The sequence below is a fragment of the Arachis duranensis genome, chromosome 3, assembly GCF_000817695.3.
Source record: "Arachis duranensis cultivar V14167 chromosome 3, aradu.V14167.gnm2.J7QH, whole genome shotgun sequence".
Lineage (NCBI taxonomy): Eukaryota > Viridiplantae > Streptophyta > Magnoliopsida > Fabales > Fabaceae > Arachis > Arachis duranensis.
Window position 1 is genome coordinate 110,219,162 of NC_029774.3, and position 23,601 is coordinate 110,242,762.

At 32.7% G+C, this 23,601-nt stretch overlaps 3 protein-coding genes across 3 annotated transcripts; all 3 read right to left on the reverse strand.

Annotated features, from left to right (window-relative positions):
* Nucleotides 1-5,953: 5,953 nt before the first annotated feature.
* On the reverse strand, nt 5,954-9,049 carry LOC107480081 (ATP-dependent DNA helicase PIF1-like). Its single transcript, XM_016100199.1, has 3 exons — nt 8,959-9,049; nt 8,267-8,320; nt 5,954-7,629 (listed from the first exon to the last, which is right to left on the reverse strand). Exons 1-3 carry the CDS (start codon nt 9,047-9,049, stop codon nt 5,954-5,956), a joined length of 1,821 nt encoding a protein of 606 aa, XP_015955685.1.
* A 1,859-nt stretch (nt 9,050-10,908) lies between these two features.
* Nucleotides 10,909-12,833, reverse strand: LOC107480082 (uncharacterized). The gene is made up of 7 exons (XM_016100200.1): nt 12,785-12,833; nt 12,612-12,710; nt 12,076-12,189; nt 11,858-11,923; nt 11,716-11,773; nt 11,330-11,422; nt 10,909-11,203 (listed from the first exon to the last, which is right to left on the reverse strand). The coding sequence occupies exons 1-7, from the start codon at nt 12,831-12,833 to the stop codon at nt 10,909-10,911; spliced, it is 774 nt and encodes a 257-aa protein (XP_015955686.1).
* A 5,912-nt stretch (nt 12,834-18,745) lies between these two features.
* On the reverse strand, nt 18,746-21,699 carry LOC107480083 (uncharacterized). The gene is made up of 11 exons (XM_016100201.1): nt 21,679-21,699; nt 21,463-21,568; nt 20,883-21,056; nt 20,694-20,778; nt 20,543-20,585; nt 20,354-20,383; nt 19,704-19,867; nt 19,487-19,601; nt 19,276-19,344; nt 19,015-19,095; nt 18,746-18,919 (listed from the first exon to the last, which is right to left on the reverse strand). The coding sequence occupies exons 1-11, from the start codon at nt 21,697-21,699 to the stop codon at nt 18,746-18,748; spliced, it is 1,062 nt and encodes a 353-aa protein (XP_015955687.1).
* Nucleotides 21,700-23,601: the final 1,902 nt, after the last annotated feature.

A 23,601-nucleotide genomic window follows, 5' to 3' on the forward strand; every position in this document is an offset into this window, starting at 1 on the left:
ATTCAAAAAGTGCTTCATTTCATCTTTATCTTTTTTTTATGACATTTGATGGGTGTAATTTTGAAAAAAAAATCCAACTTTAATGGATGTTATCAATTACAAGCATTTTTTGTTGGTAACTAATTACAAGCATTTATAAATGAGTAGGTACATATAATTCGGAGTGCTCGGCCAAAAACATAAAAAAGATATGAAAGCAGCTGGCCGACTGTCATGACTACATTAGAAATAGTGCACTAAGCTATATACATGTTTTGGACTATATGTTGAATTGTGTTGCAGATATTTTGTTTTTTTATCTATAACTATGTGACAATCAATATTTTGAATATTATACATAGTAACAACCTACATCTGTATTGGACATTTTTTTATTGTCTATGAATATCCATTATATTTTGTTGTGTCCCTTTTTGCTTCTAATTGCTTCCAAATGAAACAATTATTAAAGGAAACAAATTGTTTTTGTATGAATTCTTCGTATAAAAACATTAGGTTGTGAATTGCAGGATTTAAACATCAACTATCGTGTACAGTTATATCAAATAGTTTGAAAAGGTGTAAATAATTATGTTGACATCTAAATTTATGCGCAAAATGCAAACCATTAACTGGTGTATGGTAAATTCTCTAAATTGACTTTATTTCTGATGGGTAATGTAAATTTTGTATTTGAATGGATATAGTATATCAACTAATGTCTGATATACTATTGGTATGATATTTGACTTGTGTATATTAAAATACTAGTGGGTTGCCCGCGTTTCGCGCGGCTGATGGAAATAAATATAAGAACCATGGTATTTTTTAATTTTTTATTATAGTTATTAAGTTATTATCTTGGAGCTGTTTTTGCTGTACCTAAACCGGGTTAGTGAGATATAGTTGTGAGAACATGTTAGGTGGTTGAAGAAAAATGCATGGTTCTTGGTCCGGGAAAATCATTTGAATAATAGAACTCATGGGCCTGGCCCATGTAAGAGATCTTCTTCTTTAATCCATATAATTTATAGCTATGGGAAGTAAAGTCATCAGGTATCTGCTTTCTATTATTGTTATTTAGTTATTAGTTATTTGGGTATTTGATTGTAATGATAATAATAAACTAAAATTAATTCTTGCATTTGGATATACGAAGTAGGCCCGAAAGAAACGTCTCTTGTACAAAAGTTTTTTGGCATTGTGAATTAATGAATGTAGAATTTTTTTTAATTCCCTTATGAATAGAGGAACACTTATTTTCTCATATAATATTTTTTTATTTGTAGCATAGTTTGCTTTGGTATGTACACCGTTCCAATTATATCATCCCAAAATAGTTACTGTCTTGCTTTACCAAGATTATTTTTTTAATATTATATTTCTACATGCAGTAATATAAGAAGAACCCCCAATATGTTGATTTTATTCACCAGAGAAGTGCTTCGCATTTATGCCTCATGAATTTTTCACCTACCGTAGCCACCTGTAAAGCATCTAGATAGATCTAAAAATTTATATGAGGCCTCATGAGTGGATAATTTATACGTTTTTTGGCTTTGTTTTTACATAGTTTTTAATATGATTTAGTTATTTTTTTGTATATTTTTATTAATTTTTAAGCAAAATTCATATTTCTGGACTTTACTATGAGTTTGTGTGTTTTTCTGTAATTTCAGGTATTTTCTGGCTGAAATTGAGGGACCTGAGCAAAAATTTGATTCAGAGGCTGACAAAGGACTGTTGATGTTGTTGGATTCTGACCTCCATGCACTCGAAATGGAATTTTTGGAGCTATATAAGTCCAAATGGCACTCTCTCAATTGCGTTGGAAAGTAAACATCCAGGGCTTTCCAGCAATATATGATAGTCCATACTTTGCTCGAGTTTAGACGACGCAAACTGGCGTTTAACGCCAACTTTCTGCCCTATTCTAGCGTTAAACGCTAGAAACAAGTTACAAACTGGCATTCAACTCCAAGGAAGACCTCTATACGTGAAAGCTTCAATGCTCAGCCCAAGCATACACCAAGTGGGCCCAGAAGTGGATTTCTGCATCATTTACTTATTTCTGTAACCTAGTAACTAGTTTAGTATAAATAGAACTTTTTACTATTGTATTAGAGATCTTGGATCAGTTTATGTGATCTTAGATATTAGGGACTGGCCTCACGGCCATGCCTAGACCTTGTTTTTATGTATTTTCAACGGTGGAGTTTCTACACACCATAGATTAAGGTGTGGAGCTCTGCTGTTCCTCGAGTATTAATGAAAAGTACTATTGTTCTTCTATTCAATTCATGCTTATTCTTATTCTAAGATATTTATTCGCACACAAGAACATGATGAATGTGATGATTATGTGACACTCATCACCATTCTCACTTATGAATGCGTGATTGACAACCACTCCTGTTCTACATGAAAACAAGCTTGAATGTGTATCTCTTTGGTTTCTAATCAACGATTCACATCGACTCTCCTCTGACAATGGGGCATTTGAATCCGAGATTAGAGTCTTCATGGTATAAGCTAGAATCAATTGGCAGCATTCTTGAGATCCGGAAAGTATAAACCTTGTCTGTAGTATTCTGAGTAGGATCTGGGATGGGATGACTGTGACAAGCTTCAAACTCGCGACTGTAGGGCATGGTGACAGACGCAAAAGGATAGTAAATCCTATTTCTACATGATCGAGAACCAACAGCTGATTAGCCATACGATATCTGTGCATGGTATTTTTCATCTGAGACGAGCAATCCGACAGTTGATTAGCCGTACAGAAACCGTAGAGGACCATTTTCACTGAGAGAACAGGAAGTAGCCATTGACAATAGTGACACCCAACATACAGCTTGCCATAGAAAGGAGTATGAAGGATTGGAAGAAGGCAGTAGGAAAGCAGAGATTCAAAAGGAATGAGGCATCTCCATACACTTATCTGAAATTCCCACTAACGATTTACATAAGTATCTCTATCTTTATTTTACGTTCTATTTATCCTTTAATTATTAAAACTCCATAACCATTTTAATCCGTCTGACTGAGATTTACAAGGTGAGCATAGCTTGCTTCAAGCCGACAATCTCCGTGGGATCGACCCTTACTCACGTAATGTTTATTACTTGGACGACCCAGTGCACTTGTTGGTTAGTTGTGCGAAGTTGTGAATAAGAGTGATATTACAATTGTGCGTACCAAATTATTGGCGCCATTGAGATCACAATTTTGTGCACCAAGGTCATGTGTCACAAACTAAGGGAAATGTCATCACCCACCGTTTTATCCCAAAACCTTCCCACTTCCCCTATAAAACTCCATAATTCTTCGTTCTTCTCATAGCACTACACAAACATGAGTTATCCCCCCTCCCTCACTCTCCAAATTGGACATAGTATTGTTGCTCTCCCGACTACCATTGGTATATTTTTCTTTGTTAATGGTAGCCGCCGCATTATAAGATCTATCCAGATTGGTTTTGTTGAGGATTTGCTTAATTTTGAATTTGGCTACCGAGCAAGAAGGTCATTCTCATTGGTTGGAAAAGAAGCTTTGCCATAGGAAGAATGACCATTAGTCGGACATGGCAGTCACAATTTGTCCGGCGGCAGCGATCTTGTGGACTGAGAGTGTTTGTGTATCTGGATCTGTACTGTCTTAGGTGAGGAACATGTACTTCTATGGTTCTTACAAAATAAACTTGTGTAGCTGTAGTGGTATCATTTTGGATTTCATAGTTATTAATACGGTAAGAATTTTTTTTGTAGTTTACAATGGTGTTAGGTGTCGATCATCTTGGTTAATTTTGGTTGGAGTTGATTGCTGGCTTGGATTGTGCGATTGCATTGACAGCGGTGGATCATGGCTGCCATTATAAGTGCTATAACAGGATCTACTATTTCAGAAGGTGTAGATAGTTCCTTTCCTTTGACGCTATTTTTTCGTGTCTATTTATTAACAGGTTGTTGCTATCATTTTAGTTACTATGCATGAAGTCGTTGTAAGAGTTTAATTGTAATTTTTTTATTTGCCGTTGATAACCTAATTGTTCCACTTCACTGTGTTGCATATGTATTCTTTATAGGTTATAGGCTTATCATGAATCTGTGAATTTTGTTTTTGTTGGATATATGTGTTGCATATTTGATGCCAGGACACGCTCTTTCACAAAAAAAAAACCCAATAACCTTTGTTCTTGTAAATACATATGTTACTACATTCTTTTTTTTTTAGTTGGGCTGACAATTTGACACGATGTTTATGGTTGTACAACAATCTTAATAGTAATAAATTGTTATTAGGTTCTAAATTTGATTATTTATCACTGCACTCCTTTGTTTTGGGATTATAGAGGGATACTTTTATTAGAATTTTATGTCTGTAAATAAAAATATGTGCACTTAGTTTGTGTTTTAAATATTTTTTATATTTTCTGTTTTAGAATTTTTTGAAAGAATAAGAAATCAAAGATGATATGCATGTATTTGGTTTACACGTTTATTTCTGTCTTTATTTTCTGGATTTTTTTAGTTATTTATAAAGAAAAATGGAAAAAATAGATGAAAACAGGAAATAAAACGTTATTGTTATCTTTTTTTCTTGAGAACATTGAAATAAAAATAAAAAATTAAACCAAACACATTGTCTTTATATTTTTACCTTAAGTAAAAACAAAAAATTAAACCAAACACATTGTCTTTATATTTTAACCTTAAGTATTTACAAATAAATATAGCTTTAACATAAGTACTAAACATAAATAAAAGAGACATAAAGGTACTAAGTCAACTAACCAAGCTATATATAATTATGGTCTAGATCATACATGTGTCCTTGTTGGATGAATCTGTGCTTGGGTTATACCCTTGAAGCATTGGATGTTGGCTACAGTCATATATATTTCTATCTCCATGTGTCGTTGTTAGATGAAATTGTGCTTGAGTTATACCCTTGAAGCATCCATTAGATGTCGGCTACAGTTATATATATTTCTATTTTTAGTGTCTAGAAAACTACTCCTATGATGGAATCCCAACATTATTATATATATAGAGACTAATTGCATTTAAATTAGAAACCCTAATATGTAGTACTAACTTGCATTTATAAGTTTATGAATTATTCAGAGGGAAAACAAACAATGTGAACTGTGATGACTTGGTTCATCTGTCTTTTTGCTCCTAGACAGCAAAGAATGTAAGGAAATAGCGATGAATCATTAGTCATTTTATAAAGTGAAATTATTTTATAACAATAATAAATTTGACAAATATATATTATCTCTATAAGGAATACATACACTTTATATGCCATTTTTTGGTGATTTGTTTTGGCTAGTAATGTTATGTATCTTCTTCATATACTGAAATTAATTTTGAAACATGTGTTATTGACATGAGGAGCTGATTCAATGAAGACGTAAAACGACAGAATTCATTAGCATTATTGTGGGGAGCAACGGCAGGAAAAGATTTGAAATACTGTGATAACATGCATGGTTTGCATCCAACAAAAAAAAGCAAGGTAATTTAGAAATGCATCATTCGTTTGATATGCTAATTATTACTATAATATTTTGTCTCTTTCAACAAAGTATACTTTTTTAATTATAAACTAATTATGTTATTTGTTCAATTGATACACTTTGTTATCAACATATATTTTGTCGTGGGTGTTAACAAGAAAATAGAATGAATGCATCCCATAAATTTTCATCGGGTGCCTTTTTTAAAACTTCTATATACTTTTGTAATATTCAGGTTTTTAGCAGTGAGAAAAAATCTGTTTGCCATTTTCTTTCCATGTGTTGCCAAGTGAAACTATTGCGTACATTATTCATACGTGAGAGAAATTTGTTTTTCTGCGATATTTGATGATGTGCTTGGGTAATTAAAAACACTTATAGTCCGTAAAATTATGCATGCTAGAATAGGTTGCTATACAACATTTTTTGGCCTAGTTTCCGTTTAGTTTTCTAACCAACATTCCTAAACACTTCTTTATATACCACGTTGTCCGTTTCTGTGCAGTTATCCTCCGCGTGACATATCAATATTTTCAATAAAGCTCTATTTGTAACTCTAGATACCGCAACATATAACTGACCATGTATAAAGACGGATTTTTTTAGGATCAACCCAACTTTAGACAACGATTGGCCTTGACTTTTATTAATGGTCATCGCATATGATACCATTATAGGAATTTGTCTACGTTGAAACTTGAAAGGTATCCTGTAATCAGATGGGGTTAAAGTCATTCTTGGGATGAAAACATTTTGGCCACTGTTTGCTCCTGATAGGCTCCTTGCTTCTAATACGTGTTTACCAAGTTTGGTTATGACTAAGCGAGTGCCATTACATAACCCAGCCGTGTGGTCAATGTTACGGAGTAACATTATAGGTGTCCCAACCTTGAGTGTCAATTCATGGTTTGGCACCCCAGAGCATTTAATCGTGTTTAGGAACTCAGGTGTGTGAATTGATGCAGAGATGTCATTAGCAGGTTCTGTTTCGCATGCTTTGTCTGAGCTATAAAAGGTTTGCGCCTCGGTTTGGTTCAAACTGATCATATAATTATTGATTTCATCAACAATATGCAATGTGGGTGCAAGTATGGCCCGATCTTGAATGTTAGATAGATAGTTTGTCCCATCAAACAAATCCGGATATATTGCTTTGCAAATAGCTACGATGGGGTCATCCCAATCCTTTATCATGATATCATCCAGAATTTTAACTCTGTCAACACCATCCTTCAGAGTGCCATAGTTTCCAGCACCGATCTTTAGAATCCATTCTGCAAATTCCCTTAAGTCTTCTATTTTTTCATCATCATGTGTAGCTTTCAGACGCATGTTCTTTGACAAAGTAAGTAACTTGCAGCTCTCCCAAATGTAAGAAGAATTTATCGTTGCATGTACAGTATCTTGCCTACTACCTTTGGGAATAACAGGAAGTATCTGCCGAAAATCCCCACCGAATACAATTGTCTTTCCTCCGAATGGCTGATTTTGACTATTTGGATTACTAAACCTCAAGATATCCCTCATTGTCCTATCAAGCACCTCAATGCAATGTTTATTAACCATAGGAGCTTCATCCCATATTATTAACTGAGTCTTTAGTATCAACTCAGCCAATGCACTGCCTTGCTTTATGTTGCATGTTGAAAATTCATCAAGGTTTAATGGGATTGCAAAACATGAGTGTGCCGTTCTACCACCTGGTAACAATAAGGATGCTATCCCGCTTGATGCAACCGTGATAACAATCTTCCCTTTTGATCTAATTGCAGCGGCTAGTGTCTTCCAGAAAAATGTCTTTCTAGTCCCACCGTATCCATATAGGAAGAAGACCCTCCCTTTCCCATTGTTCACAGTTTTCATAATTTGTTCATATACTAATCTTTGTTCTTCTGTTAGTTGTTGCAGATATGTTGTGTGTTCCACCGCTAGATTGCGTCTATCATATCGAAGTTCATCGTGAATCAGTCTATTAATCCCAGTGTGCCTCAATAGCAGATTAGATATTTTCATGTTTGGGTATGGCATAGAATGGTAATCTCTTAAGCTTTTGTTGTAAGCTTTCTGTAAGTCTTCAATTTCAATTAGAATTAAGTCCTGCAGCTCTTCATCTGTTACTTGTAAACCTGCATTGGAATTAAAAGGTTGTGATCAGCTGAAACTATGATAACACTATCAACTTAAGTGCATGCCACTGTTTCAGAAACAGCATGGATATCTATTACTATATTGGATTTTTCATATACATCAAATTACTATTTATACATCAAATGTGTGTGTTGTTGTGCGGTTATAGCAATGATATATAACTGTTTGTTTGTTGATGTGATTTTCCAAATAGAATTTCTTGAAAAAGAGTTAATAGTCTTTGTTCTTCGAAACACGTGTTAATTTATTTTAAAAGTTTTGTATTTTAGTACGTTGACGTCATGAATATGGTTGAACAACATTTTTAATAGTAATAAATTGTTATTAGGTGTTAATTTATAATAAATATACTTGAATCATATGCTCATACAAATCAATTTGTTACAACATAAGATTTTTGATGAAGATATCCTGCAAGTTATTTTGTATGTACATTTTTCGATTTGTTTTGGTTAGTTAGTCTTCCCATAGCTACTATACAATGGACTAAATGCTGCAGTTTTTATAACATTATGTATTTCTTCAAGCTCCTATCTATCCTGTGCTCTAGTGTATTTTTCTTATAACTAATTCTCACTACTATTATTGTGCATGCTATTGGACTCTGTAAAATACCCAATTTTCTACACATGTTGACAGGTACATCTAATGGGATGGATTTGGATAAAGCTGGAATATTATATCCATAATAGGGACAATTGTGCAAGACTTTTCATTGATACAACCACGTCTGACCATTTTAGACTATATTTCATTAGAAGGATCATCCAAATTCTAGAACAAAGAATTTCAGAGATAATACATCTTTCCATAACTATAACTACTAAACATTATATTGTATTTTCATTCAAACCAACCAACATGGATTTATAGTCATTTAATTGCACAAAACAATTGCATATATATTGTGCATATAACTTGAACATAACTGGTCAGTGAGACCTCAAAAGTCACCAATGTTAAAATGCTTAAAATTAAATTGTGTATAGATCTAATGTTTGGTTTCCTAAAGGAGTGAAAAATTTTCTTACATGTTTAGGATATTCAAAAACCGTAAGAATGCTAACTCAACTATGTATAGGATATTCAAAAAATGTAAGAATGCTAACTCAATTAAGTAAATCTCCGTTCTTGTATTGATTAAGACTGAGTAGTGCTTATGGTGTGAATGCTATAGTTATGATGGTGGGGTGAAGTTGTAGTTTCTAGAACACCGTATTTTCTTTTAACAAATCATGAGAATTTAGATGTACTTGATTTATGCAAAAAAATTATCGGTCAAAGTCCTGTTAGCAATTTAAGATTACCTTGATTATCGAGAATTCTTCTTTGTCTATGCACAATGTCATCAGACAACAACTTCCATGTATTTTTCCACACATGCTCAGGCCTTGCCATTAAATTAGATGACAGTAACGTCGCATACAGTTTTCTTAAGTATTCTCCTGATCCCTAATGGCTAGCTTCATTAATTGCTTCAATATATTCTTTGTCGTCATCCAATAGACCTTGTGCAAAACATGCGTCTCTAAATGACGGATATACAACCGCATCAACTATTCTAACCTCTTCGTATGACGTAGGTCCCCTAACAAAGTTACGTAGCAATTTCAAGTAATAAATTTCACCCAATCCTGGAGGAACGAAGAAAATTCTCCCAATGATGGAGTGTGACTTGCGTGGGAACCACTTCCGTGGTTGAGGCTTTCACACAAACTTGGTTGGAAACTCGACATATGTTAGGTTGCGCGCTTCTGGATATTTTTTATTTGCCTCAAACCATCTTATGAACATAGACTCTTTCACTGAAGCTTTTCTAGCAACATCATCTAGGATTTCATGATCTTCAAAGACCACATGTTGCTCATCAAGTAAATGAAAACCTAGCCTAACCACCGAAGGGTCTCTATAGTGGATGTTGTAGCAAAAAATCCTCCAAGCTGCCTCACAGGGTGAGATGTACCTATAATCGTAGTACATGCTCACTTCATCGCATTCATCATTTTCTGCATCTCATGTAGCACTCTTGTAAAATGAAGCTGTCACTCGATCATGTCCTTTGTTCACATATTTGAACAAATATTTTATAGATCTTGATTAGTTGCACCACTCAATGTTGATGTGTGCTCCATATCTCAATAACAACTCCCTATTATGTGGGACAACATATCGATTGTCAAGATCGACACCTGATTTATTGATTATTCTGCCATCTTCCCTTCGTCTATAGATTGGATAGCTATCCTCATCAATAGTTGTACTTTCAACAAATTTTCTTGGAAAATGGCATATGCATTTGCCGTTATCCATGCATGGTGAATCTTTTCGAACACTACTATATGGTCTATGCATCATGTGCTTTCCAACAGCTTCATAGTACACTGGATCTTTTTTTTGTCTGGTATTTCAGCATTGATAATTCTGTCTATGTCTTCGCCTGTTGGATATCTATCATCTCGGTGAAGGAATAACAAAATGTGGGCATGCGACAATCCTCGTTTTTGAAATTCAATAGTATAAACCACTGTAAAAGTAAAGAAAAAATTACTATTAGTTTGACAATTTGTTTTGGGCTAAAATAAAACTGATTGGGTATATTTGAACACAATTAATAAAACTAATGAATTACCTATGATGACACTTCCAAACATCTTGTTAGTTCTTATGTCTTTTATAAATTGGTCCAACTTAACTTTGAAAGCTCTACAAATCATGTCGGATCGGTCTTCTGCATTTAACTCCCTAGTCTTGAGAAAGTCATCTAGCTCTGGCCACTTAGGATTACATGTAAATGTTAAGAAGAGGTCTGGATACCCCATAACTCTACATATTGCCATTGCATCCTGATAGTTTTGTATCATATACCTTGGACCTCCTATAAATGATGACGGCAAGATAATATGCTTCTCACGTGATGATGGCATTGTCTCTCCATTCAAAACTGCTTCTGTTATACCTTTGTACATCTCGCACCGAAACTTGTCTTGTTTAAGGCGAATAAAGTTAAGTCTAGAAGACTCAATCATCGAGTAAGCATCGACCACAAATTGTTGGAATAATCGCCTTAAATAGAATAATAGGGACACATCTGCATATCTTTCTTGTATCCTATATGCAAAAAAATCTTTCATTGATACATCATGTCTTCCTTTGGCAGACTCACTGCAATTCTTGTTAAGTTGTATATCTTTCTTGTATACGTCTTCTCTATATGGGAACAATAGAGGATATTGCAAACCCAAATATGTTGGATTAAGCTAGTTTATACGTTGTAATCTACCACTCTGAGTCTCAACCACAATGTCTCTATCATTTTTATCTGGATCAAAGTCCCCAACAATTAATGCAGCAATTTCATTCGCAGAGGATAAATTGTACCTTCTACCATCCTTACCTCTTTTGCCCATTAATCTCAACTTCACTTTTGATCTAGGCTCAGCTGCTATGAATTGTCTAACCATTCGGAATACCTTAACCAAAACATTATGCTCATCTAGCATATTTTTCAACGCTCTAACAATCTCTTCATGTACTATTCTCTTTTCTTCACAACTGTAACATGGAAATAGACACAAAGGGGTCAAATATGTGATTTATTATATTGTCCAATTATTTTCTACAACATTTTGTTAAAAATATCATGCTAATTTACAAAAAAAGGTTAATTTAATACTGTACCTTATGACAGACATACGATTTTGTATCTCATTATTAGTGTCAAAAACGTACAACTCTGCAAATTTTAGAATACTCCCCTCTGGTGGAATGAGACTGCCCATCAAATGGTAATTTTCTCCACATAATATAAAGGTTGGGGGCCCTCTTGTCGTGTTTATACTTCGATCAATTTTTGCACCAATTGATGTGAATTGAAACATACTATTGTAACTTCTAATATTCTTACGGAAGTGTTTGCTCTTCGTATCATTTTCGTATAACAATAACAAATCATACAACACATTAGGAGCATTTTGTAATGTGGTATTTCCACTTGTCCTCCACGACAATAATTCGTGTATTTTAGATCATCAGTGTTATAATGTTTCTGAGTTCTTTCATCATACCATGATAAAGCATGATAGTTTTCACATGCATATGATGCATCTCCCATGTGCCAATATTCTGAAAATCTTGTAATCATCATTGACAATTCCAGTTTATATTATTGTATGTCTAGTGTTATTAATAATGTTATCATCACCATACCTTCGTTATTTCCACTTTGTACTTTACTTGGTTGTTTCCTTCTCACTATGCCACTCGTAGGTGTGGCTGATTACAAAAAAATCATCACTGCATCATCCTTAATAACATTCTATAATCTTATGCTAGAGATCAGAAAAAAAGTAATACAAAATTCTTCGTGTATCTTAAAATTCTTTTTTCCTAAATAGGTGTATTTTACATTGAATAAAAAATTGTACCTGGTGTCATCCTACTATAGGCATGTGAGCTAACTTCTGTAATACCATCATTTGTTGCATTTGAGATTATGCTTTCTGTCATAGTTAGTTGAGTCCCCTGGATATATTCTCTGCCTGTATAATCCAAAAAATGTACAATAAATGCTATCCCTCTTCACATTAAGGACATAAAAACTGCGTTCCCAAAATATATATATTCTTGGTTACAAATAAGTAAGAATTCTATGTTAACTTTTTTACCACAAATATATTCCATTCTTGAATATAAGGTCTTTTGTTTTTCTGAGTAGATTATACTTAATATTTTGAAACTTAATTTGGGAAAATTATTATAAATAATCCACTCCTTTTACCACTAAAAGTTGTTTTGCTAATAATAAGATGTGCAGCACTTAAAGCAAAAAGAGTTAAATCTAGTGGAAACTATACCTGGCGACATTACAATAGTATTTAGACTTTTAGACTTATTTCTTGTAACGGTTTTCTTTTGAATGTCTAAATCGATGATGAGATTGCACTTCTATTGATGGTGTAACTTTGAGTGCTATCATTGTGCTTCTTTATCATCCGGTTTTCATTTGCATTGAAATTAGTCATGTTGGTATGTTGTTCTTGTAGATCAGCAATACATTGCTCTGCATATTTACAAAAAATATTGGTAATCATGGCATAATTCAAAAGCCTTGTTGATCACTACTATTAAAGGTACCTTTGTTAAACGGTAATGTAGAACTAATGAAATCTTGTCTTGCTCCCATTCTTGACTTAAAACTTGTCGCTCTTCCATCAGCCTTTCTGTTGTTAGTTAAAGGTGACGACCTGCTTGCTTGGTCATGTTTATCTACAAATGACAACATCCTCTAGTTAGTTAATTTAGGTTATGCAAAAAACTAAACATAATGTCTTTTCTTTTTCTGAGTCAATAATAGCTAAAGTTTTTAAACTTTACTTGGTAAAACCATTTACAATAACCTTATACATAGTTCGACAATGGTAATCATGAGTGATAATAGCATGAGCAACAATTAAATATATAGAAATTAGTTCTACTGAAAACCATACCTGGCGATATTACAGCAGTAGTTATTCCTTGTAATGCTTGTCTTTTGAATTGCTGATTCGATGTCTGTGGGTTTAATGTGCACTTTCTTTTCCTTTTGTCATTCAGAATACATTTTCTCTTGCATCTTGCATCCGCAATGGATGATTGTTCCATCTTCAGTGTGTCTGGTTGGCGGTTTCTTTATTGTAGTTTTCATGAACTTCTACATATCTAGGTTACCTTTTAGAATCCCTTGTGTCATATTTCTATATGCCTCATCTTTGTCATATTCCTTTTATGTTTTCTTTAATTGGGTAGACCTGATAGCACATGACTACACTATCTAAATGGTGTTATTTCCTTACTTACATATAACACAAATTTTTTTTGCCTTTAATAGTGCAATTAGTTATACAAATGCTGTGATATCTAAAATATGTATCAGCGTCCCCCTTATATCTTCTAAGTACAAAAATTAGCCAGCGATGAAAGCTCCATAAAGTAATGGGTTGATGTAGATTTTGTGCATGCTTGGTTAGGTATTATCTTTAGATGCATGGTGTCTATCTTTTTGTTTCCCAAAATGTATTAAGTTGCGCACCTTAAATTTTATTTGATTTTTCATAATTTATTTGTTTTTTCACAATCAGTTTGTTTTAGTACACCTATAAGATGTATATATTGTCACCACATATACATTTAATACTTGATAACCATCCAATTAACTTAACTACTAATTATGAATATGCATAATGCATGTATACTATGTGTTTTTAGTGAATGCTCGAGACTACTCAGGCTTTGTGATTGTTTAGGACTTATTATTAGTTAATCCTACAGCTAATGTTTGAATATTTTATATACATATGCATGATTTGGTTTAGTATACTACATTCAGAGTTAACTGTGTATTTGTTTAGTAAATAAAGATTGAAGCACATAACATTGACATTAATAAGAAATATATTGCATCATCTCATTTCATTCTGGATAAAGACAAAGATTCTCCACTCTAAACATGTTGTCAAAACACAGTAGCAAAACAGCCTAATTTCAAACTCCTTGAGATCGAAACCCTAAACACACAATAATAAAACATTAAAAACTGTTTGCAATCCTAAAACATACTCTAGACATAAAATATACTGATATAGTTCCTAAGTGACCAACCATAGATCACTAAAAATGACAGTTAGCTACACCTTCATAATGTTTAAAACTTAGACAATATAAAGCCCATCCGAGTGCAAAGTGGAAGTTTTAACATAGATAATCTCTTGCCAAACATGATGCAGAATGTGTGCTCTTATAGCTGACTTCCATTTGATCTTAGATATAACAATGTCAGTTCTCTCCGCATCTCCCTCCAATTCGCTCCGGGATTCTAGTATGGATACAATGTCCATTTCAACAAACATTGTTGGATTGTATGGAATTCCAAGGTCAGAAAGTTTGATCATTTTCTCCCACTCCATCTTGCCTTGCCCATTGCTTTGAATGCCCCAAATGACAACAGTTCTTGTGTAACTCAGATTCTTGTAGGAAATGAAAGCAATGCTGTCGTTGAAGTTTGTTAATGAGTGATAAGTGGACTTTGCACCATCCGGAACTTCTGCCTCGTAAGACAACTTCTGTCGCAGATCAAATGTTATGATTGACGATGGATCTGTCAGGCTAAGTCCATCCCATCCAATCCAGTAAACGACACCATTATTCACAACAGACTTAGGACCATCTTTTTCACATTACTCTCAAAGCTACTTGAATCTTTCCAATCAGCGTCCCATGAGTTATATAGCGTCCATGACATACTCTTCTCTTGCAACTGCTTTTTATATACGTGCAAAATATGATACTCCATGCTATCGTACGTGTAACCAAAAGTGTAGAGTGATATAGCATGGGCCCGATATTTTCTTGCCTCATCAAGAACGAACTTCATCCTTCGGGTGAGCGGATTCTATATTAGAAGACGCAATTAAGTCCACCCAAAGAGAACCTCAAATAAATAACACCATGATCTGACCCAACCAATGAGTAGAAGCCAAAATTATTAATGGCTACTGGTATGGAAAGTTGGTGCTCTGCTCCAAATTCGACATGTGCCCTAACAAACCATTGAGAGTTTTGGTCGGAAGGTGGATATCCAATCCCAACGATCAGATCCCGTTTTCTAGTCTTGTTCTCCTTCTAATTCTGCTTAATAAATATTGGGTTAATAAGTGGAAGTTCCATGCCTTACTCAGTGTCTTGCATTTACCAACAGTCTTTGGGTCAACTTTAACAAAGATCTTCCATAAAAGATCATCCACAATGTGTGGTAACTCTACCCTTCTAGGCAATATACCACTCATCTTTAAAACTAAATGGAGAAGTATTTGAGATATGGTGTTTGGTGAACAGTTGATGTGTTTGTCCATGCCTTTTTCCATTTCCTATCAACATGTATTTATAAAGCTGGCTATTTGTGCCGTTTTGCTAATATAGACTCCAACTTCATTTTGTGTTTAGTTTCAACAGCAATATAGATATCTAAATGTCTTATTATCTCATGATCATTATTTTAGACTTAAATAATTTGTCCTTTTTGCTTTCACAAATGTGTATATATCTTTTGGTGTGTTACAGTATACATGTTTAGTTTATCGAGAAATTATGAAATACCTTTTTTAATTTTTTAATTTTTATCCAAGTGTAATTGTAATATATTTACTGAAAAACTTTCTAGTGAATTTGGCCAAACACTGGCTTAGAAATGTTAAGCTCTTTTCAATGATAGTTGCCACCTGAGTGGTTCCTGATAGGCCATGAACATGATCCGATAATTGAAGCTTATTTTTCCCATATTTCATTTTTATTCTTGTTATTTCCTCTCTTTTCTTAATATATTTAAAAAAATCATCTGACGTGTCTTATTTTTTTTTCAGATCTACTTTTTACATTATATAAATAACCACCTCACACATATCTGCATTACCCCTCATTGCAATTCTCAATGAGGCTTAGATGATTTATTTATTCATGAAATACTATTTTCATTTGTGATATTTTTACATCATTATTCACTGACCTAACCTTCTTCATGATAGCATTTTTTGGGATTGGGACACTAACTCAAAAGCTTGAGATTTAACCACACAAAAATATCTTTAGTATGATAGTTGTTTCATCATATATATATCTGCCTCATAGCTATCAAGATTGCTATTCTCAATGAGGATTATATTCTTTATTTGTTCTTTAAAAAATATTTTCATTGCCATAAATCACTTATATGTGGGCTTATTCACATGCTACTCCCAGACCTGTGCATAATGAAACATGCTGACTACATTGTAAATTTTCTAATTTCTCATTGCAACTTAAAATGGCTATGTATTCTTTTCACTAATCTATATTTTATTTTTAAAAAAACTTTTGATTCATATCGTCTGATATATCTTGTTTTCTTTTCAGCTTTTTCTTTTGCATTATATTAGTAATCATATTCTAAACATCACACACAACTGATGTACCCCATAATCCCATATATTTGTAACACATTGGAACTTACACATAAATTTTGACTTTTTTATACACGGTTTTTTTCTTGTTTATTATGAATAGACCTTTTTATCTAGTAGATTAATGTGTTATCCTTTGAATTTATTATTCCCTAAGTCAAGTTGTTTGACCATCCAGACAACATATCGTTTGTGTGAACAATACGGAATATCATTTCACTTACCATGTTAATGAAATTTATTTATTCAAGACAGTTGTGCATTTCCAAGTTTTATAACATTCCATATTTAGTTAAATACATTTTTTGGCCTATTACTATATACATTAGCATTCTGAATGCAATTTACCTGCTTTTAGTCTGTTTACATAATCGATGACTTTTGGGTTGATGAAATTTTTTGAAATATTGACCTAATCTTCTCCATAATAGCATTTTTTGGCATTGGAACACCAACAAAAAAGTATCAGATTTAACCACACAAAAATATCTTTAGTATCATAAGCATTTCATCCTATGTATATCAACTTCATAGCTAGCAGTATTCTATTCTCAATGAAAATTATCTTTTATATTTACTCTTTAAAAAAATATCTTCATTGCCATAAGTTACTTATATGTGGGCCTAAAAAATTGATTTTCCCGGACCAGTGTCATAGGTGTTGCATCATATGTATCTCAACATCATAGCTATCAATATAACTATTCTGAATGAGGATTATCTTCTATATTCATTCTTTAAAAAACTATTTTTATTGCCATAAGTTACTTATATGTGGGCTTAAAAACATGCTACTCTCGGACCTCTGCATAATGAAACACATTGACTGCATTGTAAACTTCCTAATTTTTCATTCCAAACTTCCTAATTTCTCATTGCAACTTGATATGTCCATATATTATGTTCACAAAAATATATTAGTATCATTCGACCATACATTTGTCAATATTTAGAAAAAGCAAAAAAAGACTTTCATGCATCCCGTAATTTACTACATACCATTCACGGATACTGGTCATTCAAACCAATTTTGACTACACATATATTGTAGCTTTGACCTTGCAATGTACTACTTTATCATAGACGTGCTTGAATATTAATAATCTCCCTGTTTATTCATGATATTATGAGTCTTTATTTTGGTCCTAATAAAAACCTTTTTCCAAATACTTCTTTCTTTAATTTGATTTTTTTTCATTTTTAATGTAATGATTCGTGAGTTTTTCTTCAAGATTTTTTGGGATATCATTCATATGGATCTGTCATACCTAGTAAACATAATTATACTAACATCTGTCCATCTAAGAAGAAGACCCTACTTCTATCAAGATTTTGTATAACTTTTTTCTCTTTATATTTTCTTTTAACACTCAAAAAACTAAGTCATGTTTTGTCTTACTATTATTACAATTAGTCTTGTCAATACCTTTGATTTATTAAACTTCAATTAGAAGGTTTACTATGGAATTTTCCTACTTATTGATGCCCACCTAATTGTAAATACCTCTCTCATACAATTTGATATAGTAAAATTATTTACTTGCAAATTGTAAAAAATATAGCTGTGACATTTTTATTCAATTGTATTATCTTTTTTTAATATACTAAAATAACCCGTCTGATGTATCTCATTTTCTTTTCATATCTAATTTTTAAATAATATAAGTAACTCTATTCTAAACCTCCCATGGATCTGTATTATCCCTCATTACTATTCTCAATTAAGCTTATGTTATTTATTTATTTATGTACATATCTCTTACTATTTGGTGTAGTAGAATTTTTTATCGCTGCATATTAACCTAGAAAGTTAAATAAGTCTTTCAATTATAGATAGAGAGACAACGTAATGTTGATAAATTCAAATTAGAACATGGCTAGCATATGTATAGAAAGTGTAATAAGTCTTTCAATTATAGATATAGAGACAATGTAATGTTGATAAATTCAAATTAGAACATGGCTAGCATATGCCACATAATACTACGATATAGTTCAAGAAAATTTTCACAAAATAACCCACATACTACTTCTACATAGTTCAATTAATTATCGTCAAAGAAGTTAACAACATAGTCTTGGATAGATCTTGCACACCATTATACTCGCTAGTTAACTTTCTTCATCAATTAACTGAATCTTCTGCTTTTTTTGCAGCTCTCCTACTAAAACGATTAGTGAAAAATTGACCTTTTTCTTCATGTTGGGACAAGTTTTTCGCAACATCGTTTATCCCATTGGAAGCACTTATAGCTGGAGTCTTATACTTGCCACTTGATACGCTATCTTCAAGGCCATCCTATACATAATTGACCCTCATTAGTCAATTATTCACAATACAAAAGTGATTTATGGATGACCAATGAAATGAAAAAGTTTAACATATATTTTTACCATGCTAAAATGAGGATCAGTATCGGTTTTAAGATTGACAACATGGCCTGACATATCCACTAAGTTGCTGTAGCCATTTTTCTGTCCGAGTAACATACACATATCTGTTTACATACTATGCTTACCAATTCATAATGTAAATGTTAAATTCTAAAACAATATTCAATGTGTACAAAGAGACTATACTGTGATGTTTGTGGATGGATTGGTCTACATTTTCTTGGGCATGTTCTTCTCCACAAGCTCCCCATCATCGCATACCTTGATAACTGTGTAAACTTGATCGTATTGCTTGATGTTTGCCATTTTAACATTTATCTTGAATATTGCCTTCTTATCCATGATATTATCGAGGGTGGGGAGTATTCTTCATTACCAATCTTTACGTAAAGTATAATTTATGATGAGTTTAGCCTTACATACATAAAAAATTAAAGGTGATTATACATAATTTAATAATTTGTAAAGTTACCTCCTCATCCACAACTTTTTCAGCAATCTTTCCGGTCAATTGTGTTGTTTCCCTGTCCCACAATAACAAAGTCATGCTCCTTGTTCCATCACATACCATCACCTCAAGTTTGTATCTATTATTAGGTGAAAAATAAACTGGTTGCATTAGTGATAACAGAAAGCATTGAAAAATTTGTCGACAGTTATCAAACTTCATAGTTTATTATTTCACATACCTAATAGCGGCACATCCATGTGTGTGTCCACACTTAGTGCATTCATATCTTTTTCCAATAGGAGTTTCAATTTTCTTTGGGCACCTCCTACATGATTTGTAGTACCAATCGCTCTTGCTTGCATTTATAGAAACTACAGTTGCAGCAATCCAAACGGGACTTTCCTGAAAATTGGCACCCATTTGAAAAATGAACCTTGATACAATTCATTCACATAACTATAATATTTACTAATAAAACTATACATGATAATATTATAGCAGTATTTGAACTTAGTCATGGCTAATAATAGCATGAGCAACACTTACGTAAAGTAGATATTAGTTCTACTACATAACCGTAATATTTACTAATAAAACTATACCTGATAATATTGCAGCAATATTTGAACTTAGTCATGGCTAATAATAGCATGAGCAACACTTACGCAAAGTAGAAATTAGTTCTACTAAAAATATTACAATAGTCTTTGAACTTATCCCTTGTAATGGTTTTCTTCTGAGTGGTTGCCTTTATAGTTTCTTACTATTTAATTAAAACAACAATTGACTACCTGTGTATTTTTTTATCAACACAATTTGTCTATGCGCTTTAAAAGTCATAGTACACTGTATATATCTTGTTTTTTTAATTAACACATCTTATCATACCATAGGCAATTTATTAACATCAGTATTTGTCTATATCAATAGATAATGCACCGTGTTAATGAACAGCTAGATTTAATGAGACATGAAGAGGGTCACTTCAGAAGAGTTCAAAACTTTCTCGATGGTCTTTGCAACTACAGATCCCTAGTTCAGATCCTCAACACCTGACCACCGGCCTTGCGAAGATACTTGACTGATCCTGGGAGAATTGGATGGTGCACCACATAACATCCTACAAAAATCCATGATATCGATTTAGGCAAAATTATTAAATCATGCCGTGTTACTTTAACATGCATGACTACAAATAATAAAAAACACATGTTATGTATAAGGGTACCTGCTTCTAAACACAACAACTTCTTTAATTTCAGGGTCAAAATGTAGCTTTGATACATAAAAATGGCTCTGCATCGACATGGTACCTATTTCACAACATCGAGATTAGTTATAATTTGTATATTATAACTTGTAAAGTATATATTGTGTTAGGATAAGTTGTCAGCTTCTCAAATTTATTAACTCTTACCATTCCACCTATATGCTTTAAAGTATTGAAACACCACAATCAATGGCTCTACTCTCCCATCTTCAATATGAGGGAGAATGTGGTCCACCAGGTCACCAAACAAAATGCAGTTGATATGGTTGTTTCGGACATTTTGAAGAACACCAACACATGGTATATTACTCTCCATAAGATCTAAATAGTTAAAATGTAAAAATATATTAAATTTTTTTTCACAACATACTCTAAGTCTTGAAGGATTACCACTAAACGCTTAGTCTCCATCCCTTTGGTAGTAATCAAATTTCTTGGGTCTTCCTTTCCAACAACTTCAGCTACTAAATCTGTGTTTCATTTCAACATGGACATACCACATGTTAGTTCTTTTACAATGAATGAGCAAATATAAATTTGATTTAAAAGAAAAGAAACTTCTCACCGAATAGTTCAGAGTCGTCGACCTTCTCAGCTGTCAACAGCTCTGCAATGGACTTAAGGTGCCATACGACCAGAGGAAAACTTGGGTTTTAGACATGATTCACAACCGTCCTATGGGTAAAAACCAAGATCCACTTAAAGTGGCTCGTCTTCTTATTTTTGCCGTGCAGAACAACAAAGTTGCTCATGGTGTACATTTGAAACTCAGTTATGACATGACTCCATTTCTTAACAATAGCCGTATAAACTGAGGCATGCATCCTTGACCCCTGCAATTTTTTCAAATAACATGTTAAATACAATATTTGTTACCAATGTTCCAGATGTAGTGTTAAAGAATAACTAATAATAGAAAATCCATTTCAGTTAGTTAACATACCTTGCTATCTTGAAGTACCATTTCAATGGAGAAAATCTCCTTCTGGTTAAAATTGTTAGGAACTTCCCATTTTCTAACGATATATGCCTTAAAGTTCCATGCTTACTTTTTCGCATTCACATCAGCAAAGAAATCATATATTTTTCCTATTGGATCTAAGATTTTGCTGGAGAAACTTTGAAAGGGAAGAACACTAACTTTTAGTGAGAAAATATGACCGGATGTGAAGTCTTTTATATAGAGTTTATATATAAAGAGACAGCAATAAAGATACGTGTTGATCGGAGAAAAACAAAAAATAGTAGAAAAGGAGACATGTGAGATATCTAGACGGGAGTTACTGTTTGGCTACTTTTCTTTAAATATTATAAAAATAGATAAATTGATCTTGTTTTTTGACTGATTTTAGTGGACAGGTGTCAAGTAAATAGCTGTTCCACTTGTCGAGAGCTTAGACATCCACTAGTTACGTATTATATATAAGAAGATATATGTTTATCCCAGTGCAGACAATGAAAGAAGAAACATGAGAATTATTTGTAGTTGATATTTTTTTCTTGCCAAGGTGGAGGATTAGTGCATTTGTAAAAGTAGGGGTGTGCATGGCCCGACCTGCTCCGAAAATCCGGCCCAGATTCGAGCATTTTAGGGCTAATTTGGTGTGATTTCATCGGGTCTAAGGTCGGGTAAGGGTCTCAAAAATAGACCCGGTCATTAATTCGGGTCGGGTTCGGGTCATGGCTCGGGTCACCCGAAGTCGGCCCTGTGGCCCGGTCATCATACACAATTAATATTTTGTGTTATTAGTGATGGATGATAGCTATTCTTATGTGGAATTTAAGTATTGTAAACCTTAATATTTTGTGTTATTAGTTATTATAAGACTATAAGTTAATATTTTATATTTTAAATGCATAAGATTTTAGACTAATGCATAATGTCGTGTTATTTGTATTGATTTAAATATTTGGTGTTATTATACAATATTAGTATTGATTATGATTATGCTTTAATTTTAAAGAAGAGTTTGTTCTTGTTATATTTTTCTAAGTGAATTTTACCATGTTAAATAATAGTTGGAGCCTTGAAAATTTAGATATTTTTACATGCTAGCTTATAAAAAGGTATCAAGGTAATGTAATGTTAATGACCCGATTTTCACCCGGTTTTTACCCGGTATAATCGTGGCCCGAAAGTGTATAGGTTTCATCGGGTTTAGGGTCGGATTCGGGTCTAATAAATAGGTCCGGTATATATTTCGGGTCAGATCTAGATCACATCAAACACAGTTTCACTCGACTCATGCATACCCCTATGTAAAAGTTTTTACCTTTTTTCTTTAAACCAATCATATTTGCAATTTTCATTTATTTTATTAAGGATTTCGAGGATTTATTTGGCTTTTAGATAGATCATGATATCATCATCTATTGTTCTTATTGGCTTTGAGGATCTATTTAGCTTTTAACTAATGTGATTTTTTTGTAATTAATTCAACAAACAATAGTATAATATAATTATTAAAGTTAAGTCTTTCATTTTTGTTCAATTGTATTAAGCACTATCTTAAAATAATTAAGAAATGAGTTTAGTTAATATATTTTTTCGACACTATATTGTGTTTACAAATTGCAGTAAATTTAAGTATAAATATAAAAAAAACATATATTTTTCTCTATTCATTAAATAAGAATATTTAAAAATTATTGTTGATAATAAATTTATTGAATGTCTTAAGTTCTATGTTACAATATTAATTAACATACTGAATGATTGTTATATTTTATTATTCTATTTTAACATAGAGATATTTTTTTGTTATTAAAATATTAATACAACATATATATTTTTGTTCAACATATATTAGTTATATTTTAATATTTTTTATTTAAAAGTTTTGAAAATACATTGATCCGGTGCAGT

Bases quoted from the DNA above. Each gene is read 5' to 3' on its own strand.
- LOC107480083 (XM_016100201.1), bottom strand. From the start codon at position 21,699: ATGGTACTTCAAGATAGCAAG. The intron at 20,586-20,693 runs GTACCCTTATAC...GGATTTTTGTAG, and splicing joins GTTGTTGTGTTTAGAAGCAG to GATGTTATGTGGTGCACCAT. The intron at 19,345-19,486 runs GTAACTTTACAA...ATGGATAAGAAG, and splicing joins AAAAAGTTGTGGATGAGGAG to GCAATATTCAAGATAAATGT.
- LOC107480082 (XM_016100200.1), bottom strand. From the start codon at position 12,833: ATGGGAGCAAGACAAGATTTCATTAGTTCTACATTACCGTTTAACAAA. The intron at 11,774-11,857 runs GTATGGTGATGA...CAAGATTTTCAG, and splicing joins ACAAAGTGGAAATAACGAAG to AATATTGGCACATGGGAGAT. The intron at 11,423-11,715 runs GTATGATGAAAG...TTTGATGGGCAG, and splicing joins AACTATCATGCTTTATCATG to TCTCATTCCACCAGAGGGGA.
- LOC107480081 (XM_016100199.1), bottom strand. From the start codon at position 9,049: ATGGCAAGGCCTGAGCATGTGTGGAAAAATACATGGAAGTTGTTGTCT. The intron at 8,321-8,958 runs GTAATCTTAAAT...ATAATATTCCAG, and splicing joins AAGAATTCTCGATAATCAAG to CTTTATCCAAATCCATCCCA. The intron at 7,630-8,266 runs GTATTTTACAGA...ATTCCAATGCAG, and splicing joins CAACATGTGTAGAAAATTGG to GTTTACAAGTAACAGATGAA.